The sequence below is a fragment of the Porites lutea genome, chromosome 7 (genome assembly GCF_958299795.1).
Source record: "Porites lutea chromosome 7, jaPorLute2.1, whole genome shotgun sequence".
Lineage (NCBI taxonomy): Eukaryota > Metazoa > Cnidaria > Anthozoa > Scleractinia > Poritidae > Porites > Porites lutea.
The window spans coordinates 8,037,727-8,059,299 of NC_133207.1; the positions used below are offsets into that span (position 1 = coordinate 8,037,727).

Here is a 21,573-nt window from a genome sequence, read left to right on the forward strand (position 1 = left end):
TCAATTAAAACTCTGCTGCTTTCGCATAGATCTTTGAGGTCTTTAAAACTCCCTCCGCAGCTGATATTTTGATTCTCGAGTTGCTACTGCGTTTCCGGTCTCATTCACTTCCGTCACCAAGTGATGCGGTTCACAGCGAACGAAGACACGTGGTACAAGTTTCCTCCCTTGTCCGTTTTTTTACTCGGCACTTCGTGCCTCGGTCACCCTTCGGGCGACGTTCCGTGCGCCACCGAGGATATGGCTTGCGGTTATTGATTTTCAGAATGGCGAGCAACAGATCAACAGACCAACGTCAGATAAGAAGCGAAGAAATCGTTTACAGAAGATTCATTAAGATCCCATTGGGATAATTAATCGTGCTAAGCGACAGGTATAGACATTTTTCAAGGTGATACTTTAAACAAGTAATTCATTTATTCACACGAAACTCCTCTGGACCCTGTGGTATTTCGTCTCATTTAGCTACACGGGTGAGAGACTGATCCTGGGCTTCAGAAGAAAAGACTGGATATTGCGAGCTTTTAATTTGTTGTTGCCAGTAAAGTCTTTGGCCTCATAAACTAAGTCCTAGGGGTCAAATCTATTCGGCGAGATCGAAATTAATGCTGACTTCTGACCAGGCCAAAGAGTTATTTTAAAAAAATGTTTGGATGGCGGGGAGCTCCATGACTCCTCTTCAAAACCGCTGGTTTACATCCGAGATCTTGAATAAATCGACTGTGTGAGAAAAGTTTCCATGCCACGATTTATGTGGAGAAAGCAAGAATTTTTTCGAGTAACTTGACGATGTTTCGCCCTTGTAAATGTGGCAATATTATGAGTGGTTGTACAAAAAAGCGTGATGCACGTGCAGAATTGTAGTTTTGCTAATTAAACCTATTGTTTTTTGACGTTCCCGTTGCCGTCGTCGTCGTGGTTTTGTAAGGTTCCTAATGGATTCGTGTCGAGGGAAAGCCGATTTGTGTGCGGCTTAAAAAGTATCCGGATTCGTTTAGACCGGGCCTTCAAGATTCTTATTAATAATTAGAAAGCGGTGCTTGTGGAATTCAACGGATTCTTTATAATATTAGAAACAAATAAAGAAACCTTAACTATGCTCTGTTTCGTTCTGAAGCACTAAGGAAGCGGCTAAAGCGCTCAAAAAGTGTTTCTCCCTACACTTATTACGTGCTCTTCCCTCTTCCTGTACATGTTTCAAGATGCTTCAGAATTTTTTCTTTTTGCATCTCAATGATATCGTGCAACTTCAGTTGTTATGAGGCTCTGTCAGGGTAAATTCCGACGAGCGACATGACCCAAAAAGTAGCGACAGAGCGTAAAATGCAATCGCGACAAGAGACAACCTCTCTCGGCCAAAATGCGACAGTGACGGCAAAGCCGAGAATAAGCGACGAAGAACAGGATCGGGATGAGTCTGAAATTCAGGAAGGTGAAGACGACGATAGCTTTGTTATGGTAGACTCGAGAGTCATGCTCACGTCGTCAGGTAGAACCGTGAGAAGACCACTAGGTCTTGATTTGTATAGGTGGAGATGTAAATGTTGCGAGCGAAGTGGCTTTCACTCCTTGTGCGGCGTCTTCCCAGTCCCTCTCGGTCAATTCTTTTCGGTGATGTACCCGAGGCGAACGGGCGGGAAACAACATGAACGGGATGTTAGAACATCGCAAGGCTTTCAATCCCCGGCTAGCATTATGATCGTCGTTCCCACTATACACTTGGGTGAAGAGAGACAATGTGATCCAGACTGAACTTTCTTGTGTACTGTAAGCAACATGACGGTGACGACGGTGGAGAGACCAGGGACCAGGTAACCTAACCGTCGACCTTCCAACTGCTCTCACAGAGCGTACGTTCACGATATATCGGGTCAGTTTGAACGTGAATCACTTAATTGTAAATGGCGATGTATAGGTGTTAGATTGGCGCAATGTTAACTGAGAAATTGCAGAACTTTAATGGTTTCTTTACAAAGCATCGCTATCCCCCATTTCTAAAATTCCAACAAAGACAAAGAATTTCCATTTTCGTTCAATTTACGACACCGACGTGAAGCATTTATAAACACCGACACGAGAGCAGACGAGCGACATATATATCCCCCCCCCCCGGCAGGGCTTCTTTTATTAGTTTCATACATAGATTTGTTCTTCGTTTTTATTTATTTATTTATTTATTTTAGCATTTCTACCACCTAACTGGAGTGTTTCCATTGACAACACTACCACAACAAGCATCCGATTCTCCTGGCAAAACCTGCAAACACTCGTTGGTCAACGAATAAGTTATTACCCTGTAGTCGTCAAAAACTCATATGGTAATATCGTAAACGGTTACATTGTCCCAGGAAATACTACTTCCCACGTGTTCTCTGGACTAACGGCGTACAGGGAATATCGGTTATCTGTTGTTGGTGTAAATTACAGTGGGAATGCCTACAATAGCAGAGAGATCACAGCATGGACAGACGAAGGGGGTACGTGTATTACTTAAAGATGTTGTTCTATTTTAAACCTTGACGACACTTTTATCCCCAATAAATGCTTAGCGCCCACAGCTCTGTAGTGGGTAATAAATCTTAATACTGCGGCCACATTGATTTAGCTACGTCGTTTCGGACTTTAGAACAGAAAATTGTTGGTGATTGATTTGCTTAATTTTGCATGACAAGGGTAACAAATACAATTTTTGATCTTTTATAAACTTCGTTTTTATTAGTTCCCAGCAAAGCTCCATCAAATGTCCGACTTTCAAACTTAGAGGAGACTGAGGTGAAAGTACAGTGGAATCCACTGTCCCAGCATCACGCTCATGGACGACTCCTTGGGTACAGAGTCTACTATAGGGAATACCGCACCTCCAGATATTATTATTATTATTATTACGACCCGTATTTGGGTAAGAGTGTCAACACTAGCAGTGCTGACGTTACTATGGTGATATTAAAGGACCTAAAGGAAGCCAGAGCTTACCAAATAGCAGTCGCAGCTTTTACGTCTAAAGGCGAAGGACCACGCTCAAATTGGATGTCCATAATGACAGGTAATGCAGATTTTTTGTAGGGGACACTTACTGCGTGATATGTATAGTTACGGCAATGATGCTCATAATAATGATAATAATAATAATAATAATAATAATAATAATAATAATAATAATAATAATAATAATAATAATAATAAGGAGACATTTTTATTACAAACATATGACCAATTTACATTCCACTATCATAGACTAAAATTTTGATGAAATAAAAATATTAAAAGATCTAAAACACTAATTTACAAGCTCACGCCATTATCGACTTTTTAAAATTAGCGGACACACGCTTGGCTAGCTTTTAAGCGGCAGTCGTCATATGACCAATTTAAATTCCACTATTGTACTACAAGGCGTTAGTCTCGACACATTTCCTTGCGCACCTCAGGTGTGCACTTTAATCGCTTTCTGTCAGTTCATCTGTCAATAAACTCATTTTAGGACAGGACACAAATTTGCGTCAAATATCAGAGCTTGTCTTCTGCGCGCCGAATTTATACCATCGGAGCGAGATATTTTAACTCAGCTATGGTTCTCGTCAAAATCACTTAATGAAAATACTTGAATTCATGGTTGGTGTTAAAAAAGGGTCTTGGTGCAAGTCTTGGAAAAAAAAAGAAATATTTTTTTCGTTTCTTAAGCGAAAGGCAAAATCTAGCGCTTTATGAAGGTCGAATTCGAACCCTCCAAAGTAATAATTATTCGGTACGTTACCTGGTAAGTTACATATTGTCGCCGAAATGGTTTCAAAAGTTCAACGTGAAGAGTTCTGGATGTTATTGCGCATTGTGTCCGAAGGACAGAAACTGTGTTCGCCGATATAAGGTAAGAGAGACCTTTATTATTTAAAAGGTAGAGGGGCAGCTTGTTATGGCTCTCGCATGCGGAGTTCGAGCACATCGGTGAAGCCGGTTTGACGACACTGAGGAAAACTGAGGAAAATATTTGCTTGCCTTTGGTATTGTGTATATCCTCGATCACTATACAATAACGACGCACAAATATGATAATTCAAAGGGCATTTACAACACGCGCCAAAAGAGCCGTGATCCCGCCAAAATGCTCGAACCATCTAACAGAGTGTAAAAAGGGGGCTGGTAGGCAACACACGACTTTTACCTCGTGCCAAAATGCTGCTTGTTCCAAAAATTGTTTTCTCTGGTGGGTATATTATATTCTGGGTTCTACTCTTTGAATGAGTAAATGTGACTTTTGCCGCTTGTTTCATACTGAGAGGTCATGACACGCATATTGATTTCTGCGGTTATTGTTTCTGGTCGGCATAATTTGTCCTCTGATGCAAGAGCACTTTCTTCGAGCTCTTTTGAAACGTAAATCTCTTCCTTTGCGGCTAAATAAGAGTTTTAGGTTGTTTAGTCTTCTCCAAAGTGCCTCCTGGATCTGAATAGCTAAAGGCGATATTCTTTTGTCCGTGAATGTGATGATTTCCTTCAATTTATGTCACGCTGGGCCCAGCTCGTTTAGTATTTTCTGCACGATGTTAAATTTTCACCGAAAGTGATTTACAGATCCAAATTTCGAGGAATGGATTATAGGAACGCATTTTGTGAAGAGAGCTTTTTTAAGTAAAAAGAACTCGGATCTTTAAATCGATCGTGTTTTAGCTAGCCAATTGCAATTTTCATATCCTGTGTTAGTTCGGATAATTCAGTAGGTTATTCTCTCCTCTCCCTCTTAGCTTACAGGCGGCGCGCCCAAGTTTAAGAAGTGAAGAGAGATTTTTTTCAAGGGTAAAAAACTCGTAGCTTGAATCGATCATGTTTTACTAGCTAGCCGATTGCAGTTTTCATGCGCTATTTTAGTTTGGATAATTCAGTAAATTTTTCTCTCCTCTCCCTCTTAGCTTCAAGCGGCACGCCCAAGTTTAAGAGGTGAAAGGAGAGATTTTTTAAGGTAAAAAACTCGTAGATTGAATCGTCATGTTTTAGCTAGCTAGCCAATTGCAGTTTTCATGCGCTGTGTTAGTTTAGATAATTCAGTAAATCTTTCTCTCCTCTCCCTCTTAGCTTACAGGCGGCGCGCCCAAGTTTAAGAGGTGAAGAGAGATTTTTTTCAAGGGCAAAAAGCTCGTAGCCTGAATAGACCATGTTTTACTAGCTAGCCAATTGTAGTTTTCTTACGCTGTGTTAGTTTGGTTACTCTCTCCTCTCCCTCTTGGATTCCAGGCGGCACGCCCAAGTTTTAAGAGGTGAAGAGAGATTTTTTTCAAGGGCAAAAAGCTCGTAGCCTGAATAGACCATGTTTTACTAGCTAGCCAATTGTAGTTTTCTTACGCTGTGTTAGTTTGGATAATTCAGTAGGTTATTCTCTCCTCTCCCTCTTAGCTTACAGGCGGCGCGCCCAAGTTTAAGAAGTGAAGAGAGATTTTTTAAAGGGGAAAAAACTCGTAGCTTGAATCGATCATGTTTTACTACCTAGCCGATTGCAGTTTTCATGAGCTATGTTAGTTTGGTTAATTCAGTAAATTTTTCTCTCCTCTCCCTCTTAGCTTACAGGCGGCGCGCCCAAGTTTAAGAGGTGAAGAGAGATTTTTTTCAAGGGCAAAAAGCTCGTAGCCTGAATAGACCATGTTTTACTAGCTAGCCAATTGTAGTTTTCTTACGCTGTGTTAGTTTGGTTACTCTCTCCTCTCCCTCTTGGCTTCCAGGCGGCACGCCCAAGTTTAAGAGGTGAAGAGAGATTTATTTAAATTGAAACACTCTTAGCTTGAGTCGATCATGTTTTACTAGCTAGCCTATTGCAGTTTTTATACGCTGTGTTAGTTCGGATAATTCAGTAGGTTATTCTCTCCTCTCCCTCTTAGCTTACAGGCGGCGCGCCCAAGTTTAAGAAGTGAAGAGAGATTTTTTCAAGAGTAAAAAACTCGTACCTTGAATCGATCATGTTTTACTACCTAGCCAATTGCAGTTTTCATGCGCTATGTTAGTTTGGATAATTCAGTGGATTATTCTCTCCTCTCCCTCTTGGCTTACGGGCGGCTCGCCCAAGTTTAAGAAGTGAAGAGAGATTTTTTAAGGTAAAAAACTCGTAGATTGAATCGTCATGTTTTAGCTAGCTAGCCAATTGCAGTTTTCATGCGTTGTTAGTTCGGATAATTCAGTAAATTTTTCTCTCCTCTCCATCTTAGTTTACAGGCGGCGCGCCCAAGTTTAAGAGGTGAAGAGAGATTTTTTTCAAGGGCAAAAAGCTCGTAGCCTGAATAGACCATGTTTTACTAACTAGCCAATTGCAGTTTTCATACGCTGTGTTAGTTTGGTTACTCTTTCCTCCCCCCCTTGGCTTCCAGGCGCCGCGCCCAAGTGTTAGAGGTGAAGAGAGATTTTTTTAAATTGAAATATTCGTAGCTTAAGTCAATCATGTTTTACTAGCTAGCCTATTGCAGTTTTTATACGCTGTGTTAGTTCGGATAATTCAGTAGGTTATTCTCTCCTCTCCGTCTTAGCTTACAGGCGGCGAGCCCAAGTTTAACAGGTGAAGAGAGATTTTTGTCAACGGTAAAAAACTCGTAGCTTGAATCGATCATGTTTTACTACCTAGCCAATTGCAGTTTTCATGCGCTATGTTAGTTTGGATAATTCAGTGGATTATTCTCTCCTCTCCCTCTTGGCTTACGGGCGGCTCGCCCATGTTTAAGAGGTGAATAGAGAGATTTTTTAAGGTAAAAAACTCGTAGATTGAATCGTCATGTTTTAGCTAGCTAGCCAATTGCAGTTTTCATGCGTTGTTAGTTCGGATAATTCAGTAAATTTTTCTCTCCTCTCCATCTTAGTTTACAGGCGGCGCGCCCAAGTTTAAGAGGTGAAGAGAGATTTTTTTCAAGGGCAAAAAGCTCGTAGCCTGAATAGACCATGTTTTACTAGCTAGCCAATTGCAGTTTTCATACGCTGTGTTAGTTTGGTTACTCTTTCCTCCCCCCCTTGGCTTCCAGGCGCCGCGCCCAAGTGTTAGAGGTGAAGAGAGATTTTTTTAAATTGAAATATTCGTAGCTTAAGTCAATCATGTTTTACTAGCTAGCCTATTGCAGTTTTTATACGCTGTGTTAGTTCGGATAATTCAGTAAGTTATTCTCTCCTCTCCGTCTTAGCTTACAGGCGGCGCGCCCAAGTTTAACAGGTGAAGAGAGATTTTTTTCAACGGTAAAAAACTCGTAGCTTGAATCGATCATGTTTTACTACCTAGCCAATTGCAGTTTTCATGCGCTCTGTTAGTTTGGATAATTCAGTGGATTATTCTCTCCTCACCCTCTTGGCTTACAGGCGGCACGCCCAAGTTTAAGAGGTGAATAGAGAGATTTTTTAAGGTAAAAAACTCGTAGATTGAATCGTCATGTTTTAGCTAGCTAGCCAATTGCTATTTTCATGCGTTGTTAGTTCGGATAATTCAGTATTTTTTTCTCTCCTCTCCCTCTTAGGTTACAGGCGGCGCGCCCAAGTTTAAGAGGTGAAGAGAGATTTTTTTCAACGGTAAAAAACTCGTAGCCTGAACAGACCATGTTTTACTAACTAGCCAATTGCAGTTTTCATACGCTGTGTTAGTTTGGTTACTCTTTCCTCCCCCCCTTGGCTTCCAGGCGGCGCGCCCAAGTGTTAGAGGTGAAGAGAGATTTTTTTAAATTGAAACATTCGTAGTTTGAGTCGATCATGTTTTACTACTTAGCCAATTGCAGTTTTTATACGCTGTGTTAGTTTGGTAAATCAGTAGATTATTCTCTCCTCTCCCTTTTGGCTTACAGGCGGCGCGCCCAAGTTTAAGAGGTGAAGGGAAATTTTCTTAAAGTGAATAGCACATATCTAAAATCGATCGTGTTTTAGCTAGTAAATGCAGCTTTTTTACATTGCTTTAGTTTGTATAATTCGGTAGATTTGTCTCTCCTCTTCCTAATGGCTTACAGGCAGCGCGCCCATTCTTAAGAAGCTGTGATAAAGAATAAAGTAAGTCACAGCTTGAATCGATCGTGTTTTAGCTAGTCGTTACAGAGTTGTTGTTTTTGTTCATAGTTTGTTTTTGTTAGTGTGTATAACTCAGTAGATTTTTATTTTCTCTCCCTCTTAAGTCTTTAGCTCTTATGCGATGCGCCCAATCTTACGACAAGTGGTGTTGGTTTCAAAAGTGAAATTTAGTAATTGTGATTTTTTTTCTGATCTACGGCTCTCAGTCTGGATAATATTCAGCGTGATGCCTGTGTTTGATGTACACCGGAAACCGGAAAAAAGCTAGTTTTGTCCGCGGGCGGAAATACTTTAATTTCGACAGTTTAAGGTAAAATATTAAGATAATGTCTAAATCATTTGTGAACTGTGACAGTTTTTTTTTTGCGTAAATATTTCTCTTCGATCAAATGTGACAATAAGGCCAGATTTATACTAGCGATGTAAAAATTTCCTCCGTCTATGTTGAAACCGAACAAACCTCGCGGGTATCTGCTTTGGCGGGTGATCTCCCTGAGAGATAATTGAGTTGTTGTTTTCATTGTTTATTCATCAAGTTCTCAGTTGTAATTATTTTTCGGTAATATTGTTCTTCTTTATTGTTTATTGAGTGGGTCGGCTAAAATTAAAGACGAAGAGTGAAGCTCCAATGCAAAATTTTTGAAGTCTATTTGATATTATGCTTTCGATAGTGCACGTGAATAGCAACTAGGTGGGGTGTCCACTTAAGATAAACTGGATTAAGTGTCGAAGATGAAAGATTGCTCAATAAAACGAACATTGTTGACAGCTTTAAGAAAGGCTCAGGGTCTCTTGATGTAATATAACCCTTGGTTCAAAACAATAGACTTGGCGCCTCGCCCTTCAGAAATATGCGAAGATTGCGACGTTGAACGTCGCAATCTCCCGAAAATCGAGCCTGCGGCTTGTAATGCCTCCCCATGACATGACATGGCAGACGGTATACTTCTCACCAAAAACACACTTGCTTGGTAAGTCGGACAGGGTCATATTATACCTTAAACCCAGAGAGTCTCGCTCTGAATTCTTTTTTATTCAGCAGTAAGCCTTGATCGACAAGAAGCACTGCGGTACATAACAGGCCAGAGCCCCGATTTTAGTGCGCGCAGGAGGAGGCCTAATCTCCACAGCAACCACCGCAGATCGGTTTCCAATAACAGACAAGCGTTACTTTCGTAATTAGTTTTAAGCATTCCTCCAGACACCTTTGAAGAGCGCCGGACACATTGCCTGTCAAGGAACTTTGTACTTCTGATTAAACGAACCAGACATCTCAAGGAAACGCGAAATTTGATCAGACTATTTGGGATTATAAATTCATTTCACGGTCGGAGTCGATCTTCGCGGCTGGCTTCGCAATTGATAACTACAGTTCTCTCGCCACATTTGGATTTAAATAGGCTTGATACGCTGTCAGTGGCTTTTCAAGTGCTTTCTTTTAAGAAAATAGTGCTCCGATGGCTTATTTAACTTCTTTCAAGAGTAGTATGCCGTGTCAACATTGGTGACCTTCGAAGCGAAAACGGCGAGTCGGCGTATCGAGGTTTTACTGTGGACCCACAAGTAGGAATACACTCGCTGCTGGCACATCTTTCTCCGGTTTGGAAGGAACTCTGCGTGGAAAAGACCCTGACCAAAGAAATTTTTAAATCTTCTCTATTTGACATTTGAGAAAAGCCGTTAACAATGCACATTTTTTAGTCGCCAGTGTAAACGAATGCGAGAGCTCGAGCTCTACTTCACATCTCCTTGAGGAACAGCAAGATCGATTATCTGGTTCAGTGGACGACCTTTTTTATCAAACGGCGAAGGATTCAACTCTTTTTTCTCTGGCTTAAGACGATGTAAGCGTCGATGTGCCTCCAGTGACAAATCAAAAAGCCCGCCAAGCACTGTCCAAAATCCCGCCAAAATCTTATTCGCTGGCAGGAGCCCAAGACGCTGAATTACTCCAGATATTCTAGCTTCCACTTCAACATCTTCGAGTTCGCTTGGGCGATCTGTATAATCAACGTCACAGATACAGTATGGTTTCCATATCAGTCATTTTAGCCTCCTTGAAATGTCAATCATAATCCAAAAATTATTATTACAGGTTACCTTTGTATTGTTACTTGTTTTTTACTTAATAGGCCAAATTCCCAAATTATAGGGCCACCCTCTCCCTCAGAGCTTACAGGCGGCGCGCCCAAGATTCTGAGGTGATGGTAGTCTCTCTTTTGAAATGTCGGTCATAATCCAAATAATTTTTGTAGGTGATTTTGGTAGTGTCATTTGTTTCTGAAATAGGCCAAATTATGGGGCTACCCTCTCCCTCAGAACTTACAGGCGGCGCGCCCAAGATTCTGAGGTGATGGTAGTCTCTCTTTTGAAATGTCGGTTATTATCCAAATTATTATTGTAGGTCATCTTTGTACTGTCATTTGTTTCGAAATAGGCCAAATTATGGGGCTACCCTCTCCCTCAGAGCTTACAGGCGGCGCGCCCAAGATTCTGAGGTGATAATAGTCTCTCTTTTGAAATGTCGGTCATTATCCAAATTATTATTGTAGGTCATCTTTGTACTGTCATTTGTTTTGAAATAGGCCAAATTATGGGGCTACCCTCTCCCTCAGAGCTTACAGGCAGCGCGCCCAAGTTTCTGAGGTGATGGTAGTCTCTCTTTTAAAATGTCGGTCATTTATCCAAATTATTATTGCAGGTTATTTTTGTATTGTCATTTGTTTCTGAAATAGGCCAAATTATGGGGCTTCCCTCTCCCTCAGAGCTTACAGGCGGCGCGCCCAAGATTCTGAGGTGATGGTAGTCTCTCTTTTGAAATGTCGGTCATTATCCAAATTATTATTGTAGGTCATCTTTGTACTGTCATTTGTTTTGAAATAGGCCAAATTATGGGGCTTCCCTCTCCCTCAGAGCTTACAGGCGGCGCGCCCAAGATTCTGAGGTGATGGTAGTCTCTCTTTTGAAATGTCGGTCATAATCCAAATAATTTTTGTAGGTGATTTTTGTAGTGTCATTTGTTTCTGAAATAGGCCAAATTATGGGGCTTCCCTCTCCCTCAGAGCTTACAGGCGGCGCGCCCAAGATTCTGAGGTGATGGTAGTCTCTCTTTTAAAATGTCGTTTATTTATCCAAATTATTATTGTAGGTTATTTTTGTGTTGTCATCTGTTTCTGAAATAGGTCGAATTATGGGGCTTCCCTCTCCCTCAGAGGTTACAGGCGGCGCGCCCAAGATTCTGAGGTGATGGTAGTCTCTCTTTTAAAATGTCGTTTATTTATCCAAATTATTATTGTAGGTTATTTTTGTGTTGTCATCTGTTTCTGAAATAGGTCGAATTATGGGGCTTCCCTCTCCCTCAGAGGTTACAGGCGGCGCGCCCAAGATTCTGAGGTGATGGTAGTCTCTCTTTTAAAATGTCGTTTATTTATCCAAATTATTATTGTAGGTTATTTTTGTGTTGTCATCTGTTTCTGAAATAGGTCGAATTATGGGGCTACCCTCTCCCTCAGAGCTTACAGGCAGCGCGCCCAAGTTTCTGAGGTGATGGTAGTCTCTCTTTTAAAATGTCGGTCATTTATCCAAATTATTATTGTAGGTTATTTTTGTATTGTCATTTGTTTCTGAAATAGGCCAAATTATGGGGCTTCCCTCTCCCTCAGAGCTTACAGGCGGCGCGCCCAAGATTCTGAGGTGATGGTAGTCTCTCTTTTAAAATGTCGTTTATTTATCCAAATTATTATTGTAGGTTATTTTTGTGTTGTCATCTGTTTCTGAAATAGGTCGAATTATGGGGCTTCCCTCTCCCTCAGAGGTTACAGGCGGCGCGCCCAAGATTCTGAGGTGATGGTAGTCTCTCTTTTAAAATGTCGTTTATTTATCCAAATTATTATTGTAGGTTATTTTTGTGTTGTCATCTGTTTCTGAAATAGGTCGAATTATGGGGCTACCCTCTCCCTCAGAGCTTACAGGCAGCGCGCCCAAGTTTCTGAGGTGATGGTAGTCTCTCTTTTAAAATGTCGGTCATTTATCCAAATTATTATTGTAGGTTATTTTTGTATTGTCATTTGTTTCTGAAATAGGCCAAATTATGGGGCTTCCCTCTCCCTCAGAGCTTACAGGCGGCGCGCCCAAGATTCTGAGGTGATGGTAGTCTCTCTTTTGAAATGTCGGTCATAATCCAAATAATTTTTGTAGGTGATTTTGGTAGTGTCATTTGTTTCTGAAATAGGCCAAATTATGGGGCTACCCTCTCCCTCAGAACTTACAGGCGGCGCGCCCAAGATTCTGAGGTGATGGTAGTCTCTCTTTTGAAATGTCGGTTATTATCCAAATTATTATTGTAGGTCATCTTTGTACTGTCATTTGTTTCGAAATAGGCCAAATTATGGGGCTACCCTCTCCCTCAGAGCTTACAGGCGGCGCGCCCAAGATTCTGAGGTGATAATAGTCTCTCTTTTGAAATGTCGGTCATTATCCAAATTATTATTGTAGGTCATCTTTGTACTGTCATTTGTTTTGAAATAGGCCAAATTATGGGGCTACCCTCTCCCTCAGAGCTTACAGGCAGCGCGCCCAAGTTTCTGAGGTGATGGTAGTCTCTCTTTTAAAATGTCGGTCATTTATCCAAATTATTATTGCAGGTTATTTTTGTATTGTCATTTGTTTCTGAAATAGGCCAAATTATGGGGCTTCCCTCTCCCTCAGAGCTTACAGGCGGCGCGCCCAAGATTCTGAGGTGATGGTAGTCTCTCTTTTGAAATGTCGGTCATTATCCAAATTATTATTGTAGGTCATCTTTGTACTGTCATTTGTTTTGAAATAGGCCAAATTATGGGGCTTCCCTCTCCCTCAGAGCTTACAGGCGGCGCGCCCAAGATTCTGAGGTGATGGTAGTCTCTCTTTTGAAATGTCGGTCATAATCCAAATAATTTTTGTAGGTGATTTTTGTAGTGTCATTTGTTTCTGAAATAGGCCAAATTATGGGGCTTCCCTCTCCCTCAGAGCTTACAGGCGGCGCGCCCAAGATTCTGAGGTGATGGTAGTCTCTCTTTTAAAATGTCGTTTATTTATCCAAATTATTATTGTAGGTTATTTTTGTGTTGTCATCTGTTTCTGAAATAGGTCGAATTATGGGGCTTCCCTCTCCCTCAGAGGTTACAGGCGGCGCGCCCAAGATTCTGAGGTGATGGTAGTCTCTCTTTTAAAATGTCGTTTATTTATCCAAATTATTATTGTAGGTTATTTTTGTGTTGTCATCTGTTTCTGAAATAGGTCGAATTATGGGGCTACCCTCTCCCTCAGAGCTTACAGGCAGCGCGCCCAAGTTTCTGAGGTGATGGTAGTCTCTCTTTTAAAATGTCGGTCATTTATCCAAATTATTATTGTAGGTTATTTTTGTATTGTCATTTGTTTCTGAAATAGGCCAAATTATGGGGCTTCCCTCTCCCTCAGAGCTTACAGGCGGCGCGCCCAAGATTCTGAGGTGATGGTAGTCTCTCTTTTAAAATGTCGTTTATTTATCCAAATTATTATTGTAGGTTATTTTTGTGTTGTCATCTGTTTCTGAAATAGGTCGAATTATGGGGCTTCCCTCTCCCTCAGAGGTTACAGGCGGCGCGCCCAAGATTCTGAGGTGATGGTAGTCTCTCTTTTGAAATGTCGGTCATTATACAAATTATTATTGTAGGTTATTGTAGGTTATTTTTGTATTGTCATTTGTTTCTCAAATAGGTCGAATTATGGGGCTACCCTCTCCCTAAGAGCTTACAGGCGGCGCGCCCAAGATTCTGAGGTGAAGGTAGTCTCTCTTTTGAAATGTCGGTCATAATCCAAATAATTTTTGTAGGTCATTTTTGTAGTGTCATTTGTTTCTGAAATAGGCCAAATTATGGGGCTACCCTCTGCCTCAGAACTTACAGGCGGCGCGCCCAAGATTCTGAGGTGATGGTAGTCTCTCTTTTGAAATGTCGGTCATTATCCAAATTATTATTGTAGGTCATCTTTGTACTGACATTTGTTTTGAAATAGGCCAAATTATGGGGCTACCCTCTCCCTCAGAGCTTACAGGCGGCGCGCCCAAGTTTCTGAGGTGATGGTAGTCTCCCTTTTGAAATTATAATTGTAGGTTATTTTTGTAGTGTCATTTGTTTTTGTAATAGGCCAAATTATGGGGCTTCCCTCTCCCTCAGAGCTTACAGGCGGCGCGCCCAAGATTTTGAGGTGAAGGTTGTCTCTCTTTTAAACTGTCAGTCGTCAACCATAGTATTATTGAATTTTCATTTTCCAGGGTTCATAGTGGTACCTTCTTTATAGTTTTACGTGATTTGTGGCAAAGACAAGACCAGGCTAACAGATTTATTCTACTTTATGCGTGGTGCGACAATCACTGTGGCTGACTGGCCTCCAAAGTTCATTTATAATTTGGACGCTTCTCAGGAGTTCCTTCACTGCTTGTAATCCAGAATTGGCGATTCTCAGCAGCTTGAAGCTCTTGCATTGCATCAGTTGTTCCTTGGACGACGACCTTTTCTTGTCCCGAGTACAATATCGATTCTGGATTCTCGACTCTCGATTACCGTATCTTGCTCGTGCAAGGTTTCGGCAACGGGACCAGTACTAAGACCATTGCAGGAAAACTGTTTGGTAGAAGAAGAGTAAAATGGTGGCTTCGGCGCGTTACCTGTCTGATGCTCGGTATATCACTGCCAAACTGCGCAACAGAATGCGCGAAAAACCCCTCCGGTACTTGAAAAAAAAGGAAAAAAACCTGAGCGATGTAATTTAGTAACTTATTCATGGTGTTCAGCTTCCGGTTTATTCAGCTTATTGCCAGTTGTAGGCAAAGTGCTCGCGCACAGTATCGCACTCTAACTGGGTCGATTGTGAGGAAACTCTTATGTTGACTAAAAACCCCCGCGCGTTAAGCCTTTGTGCGACGGACGTCCCTTAGAAATATAAATTGCCCACACTGATCGCCAATTCTACTTGAAAAGTGTTGCTGATTGAGTTGTGTAATGTATTCTAGAGTGTAAATTTAGTACTAACCTCGCAGACAAGGATGCAAGGAGACATTTATTTGCGTAGTTAGGCCTACTATCCATTGGGCAAGCATCCCTTTTATTTTCTTTCGATAGCCAGTCCATGCACTAACCTTTGGGTACAGAAACTAGCTGCCTCTCGCTGTACCAAAACTTGATAGTTTTGGCGTTCAATATTCTTAACGGGTGCTCACAAAACACCGGGACTGCATCGTGTGCCTTTGGCGCCTTGGTACCCCGCGAGCTTTGGTTCATCGCGTTTTGAAAGGTAGAAATTTTGATATTCCCGCGTAAAAGAAGACCGATAAAACGTGTCTTTCATTGACTACAGTGAAACGCCCAGAAATGAAGGATGTTTTGAAAGAAACGGGAAAACTGATAAAAGTAAATATTTGTTTTGATAAGTGAAATTAATGAGAAATAACCATAAACTAGTTTTGTTGTTTTGTTTTTTAAAAGCGGTTTATCTGGTACCAGATTTGTACAATTACTTTCAATCAAACATAGATCGAGTTTCGCTAATTATGACAGAATGTAATTAAAAAGCATTATGTTGACAGCTACAAGGCACATGCTTGCCTTAAGCTGCGAGTATCCCGCCATGTTTTAAACAAAGGTCCTCTGGCCAAGCCGGCATTCTAATCCGCCACAAATATGTGAGGCACGCGTCTTTCAAAGTCGCCTAGTACTTAAAATCGGGGCTCTGGCCTGTTATGGCCATGAGCTCGCACCCTTGTCTCTAGATTGGTTAACTGACCGAGGGTAGAGTGGAATCAATACTTTCCATTCTCGATTTTAGTCAAGGTTTGATGTTGTCTTTTTAACTCCTCCGTGGAATTCTCGCCTGCCACCATGAACATGCTCTGTATGGTAATAGAATCTACGTGCGGTGCTGTTATTGACGTAGAAGCAGGAAACTGCTGTGGAGCTTCAAACCGTAAGTCGGGTACACCTAGTCCTCCTTGAGCGGGTGTCAAAGTAACGAGCTGACGCAGATCACTAGGAAGAGGCTCCTTTGACCGAATAGTGTTGGGAGAAGTAAGTCGTCGATCGCTTCTTGGATAGAGTCAACGTAATCTTCAAACGACTCTATTGTGCGCATGAAATAGGTAAACTTGGATTTGTAACCCTTCGTGAAAACAGTGTAGGCTGCATGAGGCTGGCTCCTTTCTATCTCAGATAGTGCTTCGAATTCTCCTTTCCATCTAAGAACCTTTCCGATAATATTGATCTTTGAACTCTTGAGATCCGATGACGGCCCCTAAGTGGCGCTGACCTTCAGTTGTAATATGGACCTCATCTCCAAACACCCTCTTTTCCTCATGTTCATCTGCAAGGACGCCCAACTTAACAATTAGCCAGCTCTTTGATCCATTCACTAGTTAACCATACTTCTTAATAATACTAATAGATAACCACTCTTCTCAATTAATAATAGTAATAATAATAATAATAATAATAATAATAATAACAATAATAATGATAATAGTAATAATAATAATAATAATAATAGTAATAATGATGATGACGATGACGACGATGATGATTACAGGAGCCCATCAAATGGAGCCTCCATCTCCCATACAAGCCCTTGGAGTCAACCCTTTCCCGAGTAGGTTTATGATTAGAACGGTTCCCAGGGGAGACTTCGCGTGCCGACGGTGGGAAGAGCCAATCACAACGACGAAATGACACTGCTATTGTACTTCATCAAACAGTAGGAAATTCGGTGTTGACAGGCCAAACACAATCATAAGCTAGTGAAACGTGACTTTAGCGTTTTCATCCGTCAGAGATTTTCTTTCTTTTCTTTCTAGCGGGTAGATTATACTGTGGAGAGTTTTAAACTCTAACTATGTTAATCTTAATTTTGGTTTCTTGTCTCACATTAAGAGGCCATGAAGCTCCTCTGTTACATGCATAATGATTAACTACTACCTGCAGTCTGTAGTTGTGACGGGATTCGTTTTCTTTAGCCAATTTTTTGGAGCGTTAATTAAGGTTCTTATTTCTGCAAAATGACTCAATATTAATCAAATTTCTAGTTTTTCAAGGTTTTTTTTTCCGAAATTCCTTTATCTGAATAAATACTTATAGTCCTTGTGGTTGTTTTGTCCGTCAGCTAGCGTGATGATTCCCTGCTATGTTTTGTAACGCCGGGCCCAGCCATTGTTTTATCGCAAAAAAATGATCTACAGATGCGAATTCGAAGGAAAGAATTGAGCCTAAACTTCTACATTAACTGCTGAAAATTGTCGTTTTAGTCAGTCATTATTCTTTTGGCGCAGATACAATCCGTTTTGTTTTTCTTGAGATAAGTGGGTCTTTGGACTGGAGCGCGATGTCACAAATTCCTCCGTTAGCAAGTTACTTTTGAGTTAGCTTCACGGTCGAGCAACTGTTGTCTTATGTTCAACTTTTCAAGTGCCAGTTTTATCAGGCAACTCTCATGGTGATACAAGTAAGTTGTAAAGGAAGACCGCAATTTCTCAAATTTCGGAACTGAAGCATTCCTCGTTAGTTGCTACTTAGGTCATCGCTTTTGCACGCGGTCATTAACTGGCGAAATCCACTCCTCGGTGATGACAAAAATCAAATGATCCTGGCACTTTTTCGGCGCTGATCATCGAAATGTTCCAAATCGTCCACAGAACGCTTATCGTCGACTCTTTTCAAGGTGCATGCTTAAATGTGGGATGTATGACGGCAAAAAAAATAAAAAACAAAAGACAAAAACACATTCGCAAAGACAACCTTTCCGTGATCCTCAGTTTGCTGTCTTTGTCCCATCGCTTCATGTTCAGTCTCATTCCGGTAATTCATAAAACTTTTATTTCATGATGCCCAGATCCCAGGGGCTGTAAAATTGTAAAAATGGACGTATAGTAAAAAAGGAAAACGGTCGAAGGACGGGCTTCTGAGATCGACCTCATGCAACTTCATTTTTTTTCCCGGTGACATACGAGACTCACGGAAATATGACACTTTTCGCGGGAAACAAGCCGTTCTATTTATAAATCTACTCGGGAAACGGTTGACTCAAGAAATTAATGGAGATGGAGGCTCCATTTGATGGGCTTCTGTGATTATAATGATAATTGTAATGATAATGATAAAAAGAATCATAATCATAATCATAGTGGAGCACCATGGGTAAAAATCTGGTTATCTATGGATCCGAGAAATTTTGGTTCTGTACGCCCACCCCTTTATGTAAGCTGGGGTACAATTTCGCATTTCAAACACTCCGCTCGTTTTGGCCGTTAATCGCATGGCCGCCAGGACAACGTCAACAACAAAGCCCAGTATTTCTTTCGACAACATTTTAGTATCCGCATTAACGTGAAAAGCAGAGAAAGAGCTAGAGCGAGAAATACAAATTAAAAGAAAAAAGAATCTTCCAATTTCGTTCTAAGAAATACATGAAAATTTTATAGCGGTGGTGAGAAAATGAGAACTGCTAGCGGCCACCGAGGTGAAAATGAGCGGCAGTTAAAAAGAAAAGTGAACAGGGACACATACAACATTTCCTCCACAAAACGTCTACCTAGTAGGTAGTTTCTGGAAGTTTTTTTAGTCGTGAAAAACAACGGCAAAGAAATTTACAAAATAGTGTTTTGCACAGGCAAAGTTTTTTTAGATCTATTGTTGCTGTTTTTCTACCGTTCTCGTTTATAACTTGTTTGAGTAAACTACAAATATTAAAGAAAGCTTCGCTTTTAGTCGTGGTTAAATCTATATATTAATAATAATGATGATGATGATGAAAATGATGATAACGATGACGATGGTGATGATGCGTTGTTGCCTATTATCTTCCGTACCTTATCGCTGTTTCTTAACGTAAGGCATAACATTGTTTCATTTGCAGGTTGTGGAAGAGTCTTAACTGAGTTGTTTGGAAACTTGCAAGTGCGTAGTTCCTCATACTATAGTTCTATTACTCTGCGATGCAACTGGCAGATTCAAAATGCTGGAATAAGCCAAGCTGTTGCTCTTGTGTCATTGCCGGAACTGTATCTGTCTTATTACAGGTTAGTGTGCTATGTTTATGGATACTTAAAGGGACACAGTCAGCTGAAGCACTTGCGCATTACATACTATTTCTTAGCTGATTTGCCTGTCACAAGACACGCGCGTCAAACTGAAAGTGAGAAGCGTATCCGGAATACTCAAAAAAAACCTTGTAGAGTTGAACCAGTTACAGACCGAAATCGTGATAATAGACCCTAAGCCATATCAGAGCACTCATTTTTAATATACCGTTGAGAATTCACCGATGGATTTGTCAAGGGAAAGCCAAACATCGACGAATACTTCTGAATTGGATTATCAGTAGAGGTGAGAATGACACGAAGTTTGCCTGAATCATTGTCGAAGGTTCAAGGTCGAGAGAGCTTGATTTTCCAAACATATGTAACTTTTTCCATCGATTTTCCAAACATATAATACATAGATTTAGCCAGGGCTAAAAGCGAGGCTCCCATTGATAAATTCATAATTTAAATCAAACAATAAACTTGTATTCCACAATTCAGTTAACTTTAGAGCACATTTATGTCGCTTTTAAGGGAAAGGCTAACTGATTTTAGACATGTTAGAGATAAGTAATTTGCAAACACCACAAGAGTGAACCAAATCTTACGTCGAGTTGATAGCCTCATATGTACACCCAAAAACTGGTAATCATCTTTGATCACATTTAAGAGCCATAATGGGTCTTGATCACGTAGATTAATTAAGCCTGGAAAAAAAATCAGGCCGAATTTTTTGCGTTCGACAAGTTTACTTTGCAAAATCTTGCCAACAAATCTGGGTGCGTGTAAATCAACCTTTTATATCATTCATACAACACATCTGAGGTGAAACAGTACTATGAGGCACTGTTTTTATCATACAGACCTCGGACAGAAAGCAGTATTTCGCAATTTTGCAATACAAATTGCACTCATTCGATATTAAGGACGATGGAAGTTCGCGTGGCTTTTAGCTAAACCGTTAAAAAAAATTCCAAAATCACCTTTTCGGCCATCTGGTTCTCACTTTTGTAGTGCGAGCTGTGGCGAGTGTTTGAATGAACATTAACAGAGTTAAGCTCCAACATAATAAATAATTTATTATGTTTATTTTTTTATTTTAAAATGGTTTAACGCGCGGCATTCTGAATACTCCTACAAGCGATATTCACTGAACGACTGAAAACAATAAGCACAGCGATTAAAATTACAAGAGAGACCACTAACAATCAACAAAAGAAATATAATTCGGTGAAACATATACAGGGACAACAATTTTCATTCAGGTAGACAAGTATTAAAGTGTCTCTAAAAATCCTGAGTCTTCAAGCTTAAAGCGTAAGTTTATGTTTTAAGCCAGCTTCCCGGTGTTTGCTTTTTTTCAAAGAAGAACTCGAGGCAAGAAAATTGCTCAAAGCTTTCTTTTACGGCCAGAATTATAACTAAATATTCCGCTTTGGAATGTTTTCTTTCTATTTTCCGTGAGAAACTGTCTAAAGGCTTTTTAATGTTCTGTAAGCTTATATCAAACTTGATACTCGGTCAGATCATTGTCTCAAATCTTACAAACGTGCATAAACTAAATACCCGCATAAACTACGCTCGACTTCATTAAATTAGATACAAAAAACAAACATCAAATACAATAATTACTCTGGCTTACCATTCGAGACGCAGCTCCTGAAAGGTATCAACTAAGGCAAGTATCGCTTCAGACTTTGCAACCCTCTTACACATCAAGCAAGGTGAAAACGAAAACGATGCCATCCGAAATCGGATTTCCGACTTTGACAAGCGACGTATTTCTCAACCAAAAACCCAACGAACAAACTAGCTATGAATAACAGAAGACTCCTGATAGCAGCTGAATTTCATTTTGAACATCCAGCAGAAAAAGACACTTAAAAACATCACAAGTTGACTGAAAACTCTGTCAACTTCAGCTGTCAGAGTAAACAAGATTCAAGATGCTGCATAAACTTTCCGCATGAACTCACCTGTCAAATTTTGTCCAATCAGAGCATAAAAATTGGACGTAGAGCGTGACCAACGCGTGACCATGGTGAGAAAAGTGGAAAGCAACTGTCTTCCCTGCCTGTAATAGCTGGCTGAATTTTCGCGTCCGAAGTCAGTTTGAAATCAAAATTTTAATTGTGCGGCACATGATCACAACATATTTCATATGAATTAAGAAAAATAGTTAAACTTGAGCCTGCGATCACTTGAAAACTAGTAATTTGCCAGCGGATAACTTCAAAAAAATACTTGACCTCGATGGGTCGACACCTGAGCCCGCGATACGGTCAAGTGATACTGTTCAGCGGGTACCCTGTTTTGACAGCTGTCAGTTGATCAAAACATTGATGTCCAATATGTGTGCATTATCAGTTTTCCTGTGCTCCCAAGCTAGAAAGTATGAGTTGAACATTGTTCGCGATCTAGTAAAACAATTAACTGGTCAGCGGATAGCTTCCAAATAAATCACGTCACCTCGATGAGTTGACACA

At 40.6% G+C, this 21,573-nt stretch overlaps 1 protein-coding gene across 1 annotated transcript in view; it reads left to right on the forward strand.

Annotated features, from left to right (window-relative positions):
• Nucleotides 1–2,724: 2,724 nt before the first annotated feature.
• LOC140943663 (MAM and fibronectin type III domain-containing protein 1-like) overlaps nucleotides 2,725–21,573 on the forward strand; it is a 22,821-nt gene continuing 3,972 nt past the window's right edge. The window contains exons 1-2 of the mRNA XM_073392783.1: nucleotides 2,725–3,043; nucleotides 18,922–19,084. Coding sequence (XP_073248884.1) covers nucleotides 2,935–3,043; nucleotides 18,922–19,084 — 272 coding nt within the window. The 5' untranslated portion in view covers nucleotides 2,725–2,934. The remainder of the gene's footprint in view (nucleotides 3,044–18,921; nucleotides 19,085–21,573) is intronic.